General features: G+C 30.1%; 1 protein-coding gene across 2 annotated transcripts in view; it reads right to left on the bottom strand.

Moving 5' to 3' along the window:
- The window catches only part of ptc (protein patched), a 157,459-nt gene that overhangs the window by 46,121 nt on the left and 100,717 nt on the right, over window positions 1-10,621 (bottom strand). Inside the window, exon 1 of one of the 2 annotated variants that reach the window (XM_067050758.1) lies at window positions 10,027-10,184. The exons of the other annotated variant lie outside the window; for it this stretch is intronic. Within the exon in view, the coding sequence (XP_066906859.1) occupies window positions 10,027-10,107 (81 nt within the window). The 5' untranslated portion in view covers window positions 10,108-10,184. Of the gene's footprint in view, window positions 1-10,026; window positions 10,185-10,621 lie in introns of those variants that run through there. 2 annotated transcript variants of the gene reach the window in all.

Raw genomic sequence — 10,621 nt, 5'->3', positions numbered from 1 at the left:
AAAGTAAAATTAATTTAAGAACGGTTATCTGATATAATTTCTATGGAGTTTTATCATCTACGATCTTCTCTGCAGATATTTACATATCCTTTCAACCTACTTCCCTTCATTTTGTTTTGTTTATTATCATAAAAATATTTAAATCTAATTATATTTTTAATATAATTTCCAAGGTGTACATACATTTATTTAACGGAGTTTTATATCTATATTAATTTCTTCTTTCCTCCTTAATTTTAATGTCACTAATATTCCCTGTATATTATTATTTACAGTTTCATTATTCTTATATTATTAATTACAGTTTCATTACTCTTATAATATTATGTACCTGTATTACCCGTTATCTTCTTATGTTTCTTGTTATTCTGTACTTTCATTTAATCTTTACGGTTGTTACCTTGTTTTTTGTTGTTAGCCACGATGAAGGCTAGAAATTCTGGCCGAAAAGTTGGCACTAATAAATAAGTTTTTAGTTATTTGTGTTCTTCACTGACCGCTCCACCAACCATCTTGTATATAATCCACGGTAAACTATCAACACATCATTATTCTAATTAAATTGTTTAGTTTTTAAAACAGCTCAACAATTGCTCAATTTTTCTATTCTTTTGGATTTGTTAAAATATATGTAAATTAATAAAAGGTACCAACGCAAACTCTTTAATGCATTGTTAACATGTAATATTATTTTTTATATGTCATTGGTTTTGGACTATTTAACGTAAATTTGAACAACGGCTATCGTTTACGGGGTCCAATACCGGCCTTAAATTGAGATAGAAGAATCCGGTAGGGCCCATTGAGGCGGGTGCCGACATACAGATAGGTTGGGCATGTCTTTGGAAAATCTTTTTGTTAAACTGGCAGCTATGGAACGAAAAGGCTATAGAGAGCTGAAGGTGGCTAGGTATAGAGAGATAGGTGGCTAGGTATAAGGTATAGGAGCGAGACGGGCAGGTGACCACCGGAGTTGTAATCCCCTCTCTGCCTCCTTGGCCTTTCACTATTTGTCCGATCCGAACAACCACGTGTTGCTCTAGGCCGATAGGAGTTCCTCATTAACCCCCATCAAACACCACCTTCAGTTCTACCCCCTCTCCCATCCTCCTTCATTATTATACTTATCACTTCAATTCATAGCGGAACATTTCACATACGTAATAGATCAATACACTAATTAAGATAGGAACAAGTAATTCATCATTCCAATACATCATCACACCACTTTCTGGAGAATACTACTGGATAAAATATTAGAGAGAAGATGATGAATATCTAAAACAGATACATTAATCCGATACATTCTGGAATGCCATGGGCGTAGGCAGGATTTCGCCAAGGAGGGAGCAGGCCTCAACCCATTACACACACATATGTACATACATACATACCATACATACATACATACATACATACATAAATAAATACATAGATTCTTATATCCCTACTGAAACGTTGGGTAAGATATATCAAATTCCGCATTGCAAGAAATACTCCTACCATTTTAATTCCACTTCATACAATTATATCATTACTTTTTGAATTTTTATTACCTATAATCACAATAAATTGTTCAAAATGAATTAAAATCGTTAACAACTAGTTTTAACCAATGGCTCGCACAATGAAATATTTAGCCAATTTTGCACTTCTTATCTCTGATGATTTTTTGTAGGCCACCACCCTTCCCCGCCATTACCTTCCAATTATAGCAGGTTTCCAAAAAAGAACCGCGTATCAAATAACTTCACTACTTCCTTTTTTTTTATTCTTGGATCCCAAAAATCCCTGCCTACACCCAAGTATATGCCCTAAATATAAGCTGGAATATATGTTGAGAAGTCGGAGTTTTGAACAGTTTCTTATTGATGGACACATATTTTGGACAGTTAATTTTGGATGCGCGATATATGTGATCTTTTTTTATCAATGAAGCCTAAAATAGCGAAACTTTCACCTGTTAGTCAATTACAGACAATTAAGAGATATACGGTTTTGTTCTAAGAGTATTTCGATCATATGATTCGACGGTTTAAATAAAATATATTTGGCCGAAATTTTCAAGGTGGTCTTCCTTAATTACCTGTGAAACATGCACTTATAGTGAGCATGTTGGCCAATGTACGATATGTCATAATCTCACAAGTGGAGAGCGTAACACAAAACATATCAAGAGGTATTCCTCCCGGCCGACCCACCCCGCTAAACCCTGATTTAGAAACAGTCCTATATTTACTTTGAAAAAATTACTAAAAACAGGAAGAGGATATACGCAGTCATAGAAATTACTTAAGTTAATTTCAATTTTTTTTTCAATGGTTGTAGAAAGATTTTGCAATCTGCCACATTTAAGAGCAATGAGCAATACTCATTTACTCTAGTGAGCTAGAATACGCTAAAAGAATAAGTAAATAACAAATTATTATTGTATTGAAAATATACATACTTATATATTTTTTATAAAAGTTATAATTATAAGTATAAATATTAATACTTATATACTATATATACTTATACGTATAATAATATATTATACGTATATTTTCAATACAATAATAATTTGTTATTTACTTTTTCTCTTAGCTTATTCATTTACTCTAGTCAGTATTGCTTATTGCACTTAAATGTGGCAGATTGCAAAATCTTTCGACAACTATTGAAAAAAAATTGAAATTAAATTAAGTAATATTTTTGACGCAGGCATCATTAACGCATCAGGTAAAAATTAACAGCCTTAATATTCTTCCTAAATCAATAGTCTTTGAACTTGCAGAACAACGTATCATCAATTCAGGCAACTACGAGAAAACTTCCAGTTCATTCACGAACTACGATAAAATAATCGAGCAATTAATGACATATTTTTATAAATTCATGCTAAAATAATAATTTTCGGAACAAATTTCTTCACTTTTCGTCTTACATAAAAAATTTCTACACTATCTAATCCAAGAATGACAACATTAGCAATGTTACAAATTTTCAAAACAGGTAAATTGATTACTTTTGAATATAAAGTGTCTTTAAGGTTTTTTAAAAATATTTTGAGATCAGAAACAATCCTTAAATCACAATTTCTTGTACTTTTTTTACAACAAGTTGATATTTTTGACAAAAACATACCGATTAGTCAATTTTTAACTTAGATTTTAAAATATTCGAAAAAAAACGTTTATTTGATTAATGTAGTTTAACAATATATTTTTTTTTTTTGTTTCACCTAGCATTGTAAATCACTAAATAGGTTTTAAACATTAAAAGTATCCAATAATGAAGATGTGTTTGGAAGGACGTCGTCAAGGATGGAGTTAGTTGCAGGAAAACGCATTTCAGTCTATCACTCTATTTGGATGTTATGCCGGATTAAGTGCAATTGAAAATTGTATAATTAATAAAAATTTAATTTTTTCTAACCTTATCAAAAAATATTTGTATATAAGAATTCAACGGAATAGCTTAATTAAGAATTAAAAACGTCACCGAATATTTAGAAAGAGAAGTGAAGCGAATAACAGTTTGTTGGTATAAAATGTAATGTTATATAAAAACAAAAAAAGCTTTCTGCAAACCAGGTTTTAGACACATTAACTATAACAATTATTTAATTATAATTAATTAAGCGTGCATAATGCTTTTAATAATATTTTAAATATTAATTAATAAATATTTATTTGTTTAAAAAAAAAACAGATTTAATACTAATAACTGAATGTCAATTTGGACGTTAAATTTTAATGAATTTATCACTCTGATTATTTAAAAATTATATAGTTAAAGCATAAAAGTAACCTGTTTACAAATTTAACATTTTTTCTCGGTAACTTCAACTATTTTTTTTGTTAAGAATTAAATATATAAAGTAGTTATGGAGTTTATTATTTAAATATGTCGATTTTGATTGTTTCCATTTTGTTTATAATCATTTATTAGACTATTACAATATCAAAAACATATAATAAATTCTTGAACCTAGCACATGAACTACTGGAGCTGAAAGAGGTGGACGAAAAAAAGGTTCAGCAAGTATAGGTATTTTTTGTCCACAACAAGACCTATTATTCCATTGTGTTGAATGTTCTGGCTTTTATGATGATATTCAAAAGGGATGAACATTCAGTGGTGGAAGTCTCGTGTGGAACATATATTCATACACTATCAACTATTTTTAGGTGATTGTGATTGTGAGCTCTAGTGGCACTTTTCACCACTCGATAATTCAGAATTATTGAGGTGTATTTTCAGTCAGGTGTAAACTCCGGTTACTCCGGTAACCAATCGTAGTTTATTTGGGTCTAGAAGCCCAAAAAGAAGAGGTGAATTCCAACCAAAAACTTCTTTATGCTTATCTCGTTTGGAAATACCTGAAAGTTCTGGTTCCGAGAAACGGAGCTCAACACCTTTTCTAGCAAGCCGACTGGGTTATAATGTCTTTGTAACCAAAACACCAAATAAGTTTAATATTTAAAAACAACTGTCTTCAGCTCCTACCTTCACCTTCACTCTCTCACAAGTGTGGAGGTCACATTATGGTACTTATGGGCTAAAATTGAAGAGCAGATCAACGTAATTAAATAGTAATACTAGATCTAACGCAGCTTATGACTTCCGAAAGAATACTTCTGCTTGAAATTTAGTGGAATATTTGCCTAATGAGATGTTAAATAAATGTTTAGGTCTTCGTAATTGAACACAGTGCCCGTTAAACCAGCCGAGTCATTACTTGATCTATACAGGGTAGGTTTATTATTTTATAATTAGTTGGATTAGATTTATCTTATATTCCATTACCAATTGTATCGGTAGCTCCTTTTCCACCAGTTTGGATATTTTTCTATCAGAATAAATCTTCCCCCATTATATCAACATTCCTCTAATTTTAATGATATTCATTGAATTAGTTAATGTAGTAATTGTAGGTAATACATTTTCCCGAAAACTGACCCTAAAGGACCACCTTTCACTTCACTTGGTTCACTTTATATTGAAAGGAAGCTCTTCTAGATTAGGTACGCATCTCTGCTGGATTCAAATAATTTCTGTAGGCTGATTAAAGTAACTAAAAGTTAAAATAACCTGTTCCACTAGTTTACCAGTAATTATCATATTACATTATCATACATAACCATGAATTACACCAATTTTAATTATAATTTAATAAGGAGATTGACCCAATCATATTTAACATTACAATAATAAATTGCCGCTTACCTAAACCAGACTCGAAGAGCAATCGGAACGCGGATGCATTTATAGAGAAAGTTGGTGCCATAACGTTGAGATAAATAATTTTGTTTCTGTCAATAATGTGATTTATTTATTTATTTTTTTATAAAGACATTTATATTCTAAATTGTGATTTCTTATTATTATTTTTTTTTTAATCGTTTAGACGTAAACATAATAATTAAGCATTATTTAATTTAATTAATTTGTCTCAGAATGTCATTTTCTAGATATACGGTTAAATAAAAAGATTAATAAGTAGAGATAATAATATTCCATGATTAATGAAAAAAATATATAAATATTGACTTAATATATAAAAGAAGGCCAAGAGAAATATATAGCAATAAAAATGGTTTAAACAATATTATAAAGCTATAAAATGTGTAAATATTAACCTTCCTTGTTGATGAAGTAATATTAAAAATTTATTGTTACGGTCATTTAATTTTCCTTTCTTCTATAAATTGAAAAAGAAAAGAAAATTATTGTTGAGAGTATAGAAATAAAATTAAATACTTCAACAATTGAGGTTTTTTTTTAAATATTAACAAAAAAAACCGTTGAAAAAAATTCTTGATCGTGGAGGGTTGAGATGTGAGACAGGCGAACGGTCGAGGCATTGTCGGACGACGTGACCGAAGAAATGCCGGGGACCAAAACCTCAGTAACCAACCGTTACAGAACGAATGCCTCATATCCAGAACGACTTTATCCCTATCTGTGCCAGTCATTACTCAGGCATTATAGCAGGGGAATTCAACCGAGGAAACTCCGAATGTGGGGATCACGAAAAGGAACTAATGGACTTCCAAATACAAAAGGGTCACATCTGGAATATGATGGAAAGCAAGGCCACTCTTCCAGCGTTACTTTTTGCTATTAACAATTAAACAGGACTTGTAATAAATATATATTATAATTTTCTGGATGGTACATAACATTTCCAAAAAATTATGTTTTAAACTTAAGCATTGTGCGATGTCAATAAATAATTGCCGATGGTTAAATTACTTGTTTCCAATGAATTTAGTAATTTTAACCAAGTGAAACGAATAAATCAGTATTTTTTTATAACTCTAAATGCCACCAATATATGAGCCATTGACTGCATAAGTGGTGTCTGTTAAAATTTGACTTTTGTTATATTTTATAAAGATTTCGGTAATGAATAACAGCTTTTTCTAATATAATTAGTCAGTAACAAGCATATCGAACAATTTAAGAGCACTTGAAGTTAATCCATTCAGGAATTAATTAATAATTTATTTTTTAATGAAAATATATAGTAATGAAAATAAAATGACTTAAAACTACTTTTGCTCCCAACAACTAACAAAATACCAAATAGAATTAGTAATTTAAAGAAAATAATTGCCATCATTAACGGCTGATAAATCAACTAATTATATTTGATATAATAAAAAGCCTGAAGTAATAGTTACAATTTATTTATTATAACTAAAAAATTATTTAATAAAGATATATATTCGGTATAAATACAACACAACCTTAGGGCGAGCTGGTTTTGGATTGTTGCCCTTTTCATGACCGGATACGGTTCCAAATTATTTTTATAACGTCTACTACATGAATAGTATTTTAAACAAATATATATTCAGAATATAATTAATACTTTATAAAAGTGAATAATATAATCTAAATTTTTTTTTTTATATTTAATATGGGATTTGAGAACTCCATTACAGAACACTAAATAAGATAAATTCAACAAATAAGCATAAACAAAACAAAAAAAAATATGGAAAATAAAGTAACTAAATTATTGATCCAAAAGGATTTCTTTCAGGCCAAATGATATCTTAGAACATCGAGTCGAGAATAGGTTGATAACCTCTAAATAACAGCGTTTGTTGGGTTACATATGAACTTTAACTTAATAATTTACGTAACTTATCAAGCATAAATAACTTAATTTTGACGTAATAAGTCAATGGACTTAAAATGTAGTAATCAGAGCCCGCATCTGATATATTTGGAAGACATCTAGTCCTATATAAAGTCCAAATCTAAAAAAGCGTAAATAATGGGTTAAAAGAACATAGCGCTTCATCACATATAAGATTTTCCCTTTTGTTTCTGAGAAAAAAATGAACAGGATATAATGACTACGTTCGGTGTGGTTTGAGTCCTTCAAGGTCCTTATGTAATCCAAAATAGGCAGGAAGAACGGGTTATCCATAGGTTACCAACCTATTCCAGACTGTGTGAGGTCTATATTAGTTCGAAGGTTTCCCCCGATAGTTTAATTATTCTTTTACAGTTTTTACAATAGTAAATGTAAAAATAATTCCAGACATTCAACACGAATTTGATATTTTTACATTATAAAAATAAATAAGAATGATACCATTAATTTGATTTTTATTCGTCGCCTAGATAATATAGTTGGGCAGACAATTTAAAAGCATTTAAAGAAAAAAAATTAAGTAAATCCCAGGATGTACTATTTATACAAGATTAATAAAACTATTAAATGTATTTCACAGATTTACAGGAAGTAGTTTCTATTTTTAGCAATTTTTATAGAGATATTAAAACGGGTTCTGTTTATTTATATTGTTTTAACAAAAAAACTGATATGGAAACATCTAAAACAGAAATTATATAGTATCTCTAGAACTACATCAATGTTTTAGCTTAAGGTGCTCAAATTCTATGAACGAAAACGTCTAAAATAGCAATTAATATTGTTCTTCCGAGTTACTCGCTAAATTTTGATTCCTTAATATACCATATAGACCAACTTCAACTAGAATTTGTCTTAAAAAATATCAATATTGGCTCTGATTTATGAGAATACAAATTTTTAGTTAATTGACAGATGGGAATATTATCAAATAATTTGTCATATAGCACCCTAAACCCAGTACTAATCTAGCTCAAAAATCTAACCTTTGAAAAAATAGATTTAAAATTTTTTTTATTTTACATTAAAAATAATTGTTTTCTTAAAAATGTTAATGAAGACCATTATGTTATTATGAATTGGCATTTAATAGATCAATTAGATAATAAGGATGAATGAGGTTTAATATAAACATATTTGAAATACTTTTCACGTGTGAGTTGGATTTTTTAGATATGTTACTATCGTATGGGGATATTCATATTTATTATATTTTTAATAAATAATTTAATTAATATAAGTTGCTATGAGAGAGTTTATTTATTATTTTATTGATTTTCAAAGAGTCCAAAAGCCACACTCTAAATTTTATTTCCATGAACTTATTGTGAATAAAACTATATAATAAAAATTACTACATTATTATGTTAAATTGATAACTAAATTGTAAAGCATTCTATTCCAAAAGAAATATATATTTAAGTGGTAAAAAAAATGCAAATTTTACAAAAAACATAATTATCAATGATGTCAATATTTTTATTAAGAATTTTATTCGTTTATTAATATACTTAAATAAACTAAAACTTCCTATGAATTCTAGATTACATGAACAATGAGTTAGGTATCTACATTATACTGTTAGTCACTTTTTTTTTATTCATGGGAGCAACGATTTTAAACAATTAAAAACACCATTAATAAAAAAAAACATATCTAAATTGAGCATTCGTAAGTTGCACGTTTGTAAGCGGTATAGGAATATTTTCTATAATGAGAAATGTTTATCAGTTATCCATAACATCTTCAATCGTACAACTTACTAATTTTAAACAATAATCGAAGAATTTAGACTACAATAATCAGGGACCATGTTTTATAATAAATATCCTCTGATAAGTGACAAATTTATAATGAGAATAGATTCAAATTCTAAATAATTATCCCAATAATAAAATAATATAAGCCTATAAAGGAATCAGAAGAGGTTAAAATTGCTTATCATGCCAGGTGATATGAGACCAATGACATCTAGCTGGATTCCAGCATCTCGTTCATTGAGTAATTCCCACCGATTATTTAGTAGATAATTATTTTTATGTAAATCGGATATCATTTCTTTAACTTATATTACAAGTCTGAATGTGATATAATGTTCATGAAGTAAACTTAGTGTCATTTTTTAGACTGGTAAATCACTGTAAAAAGTAACCGGACACAATAATTCTGCGAGATTGACGACCGAGAAAACAGTAATCGAAGGCAAGATCCGAATAAAGAATCGTGAAACAGTTATTTGCCAAGGGGAGAGAGTTGGAACGGCCGGAACGGAGATTCTCGCCGCGAGAAAAAATCCACTCTCTCCCTCCGAAAAACTTTTCAGAAAAAAATTCATAAAACCGGCATTCTTGAAAATAAAAAATTGATAGACGGAAATAAATAATAATTTTAAGATAGCTGGTTTAAGAATCTGAGAAGCAATGAATAAAATACGGAGAGTAAGGTTCGCAAACCGGTGGGAAGGTAACAGGTCAGTCTTTGAGCAAACCTCACCTCTATGTTTGTAAACATAACAGCAGCATGAGTGCGCTTGCAGTTTCTCCTTTAGAATGTGCATACAGGAATGTGAAAAAGGAATAGGAGAATGAGCAAATCATTTAAGAATCGGAAAGTGAGGTAAAGTTAGTCATTTTTGAATTTTAAAGTGAATTGTTCAGAGTCAGAAATGGAATTCGGTTCAACAAAATAGCAACTAGGAATGGAGAAATGCAATTGAATTTTAATTCAGAAGTAAAATGAAAAGAAAAAGTATCCACTACAGATTAGTTCCATCGGGAATATCCAAACTGGGAGGTGGGCTTCCACAATCAGGCGAGTGTTTAGTTCTAAACTAAATGCTCTAGTCGCAAATTAAAATCAATGCAACGTACCTTGTTGATCTGTGCTAGGGCTATCTCGGCGTGGCCCCAGGCAGTCCTGACGTAGACATCGGAAGCCCTGTCAGCTAACATCCTTGAGTAGAGCGCACATTCCACTGACAGCACACAGAGGCCTCTAGCCGCCCGGCCCCGACTGACTCCCTCTCGAAGGACCACACAGCACGCTCCCCACTCTCCTCTCTCCGGGGTCACTCTGTCCCCGCTAAATATCCTAGCTCTCTTCCTCACCTCTTACAATAATTAACTTCTTTTTTTTTTTTTAACCCTTCTATATCTCATCTCTCCTGTCTTTTACACTTCATTGCCTCTAATCTAGCGACTATTTTCTAAGAGATATTCGCCCCTTTTCGAAAAATCCTGTCTAGTATTGTATATCTTTCTGAAAACCTATTATCGTAAATACTTAGCGAGAGAAAAAGTAAGCAGCGAATGGGACTTATTATTTGAGATGAAGAAATTGATAATACTGAAAAAAAGAGATAAAACCTATGCTTTAATTTCTATAATGCAATTAAATACAAAAATAAAATAAGAAAATGAATGAAACAACCCATGTAAAGAATAATAATGAAATTTTTATGACGAA

The sequence above is a fragment of the Halyomorpha halys genome, unplaced genomic scaffold, assembly GCF_000696795.3.
Source record: "Halyomorpha halys isolate HHAL.00 unplaced genomic scaffold, Hhal_1.1 Scaffold79.1, whole genome shotgun sequence".
NCBI lineage: Eukaryota > Metazoa > Arthropoda > Insecta > Hemiptera > Pentatomidae > Halyomorpha > Halyomorpha halys.
Note: the sequence above shows the minus strand (reverse complement) of the source record. Positions and strands in the feature narration are given on the sequence as shown.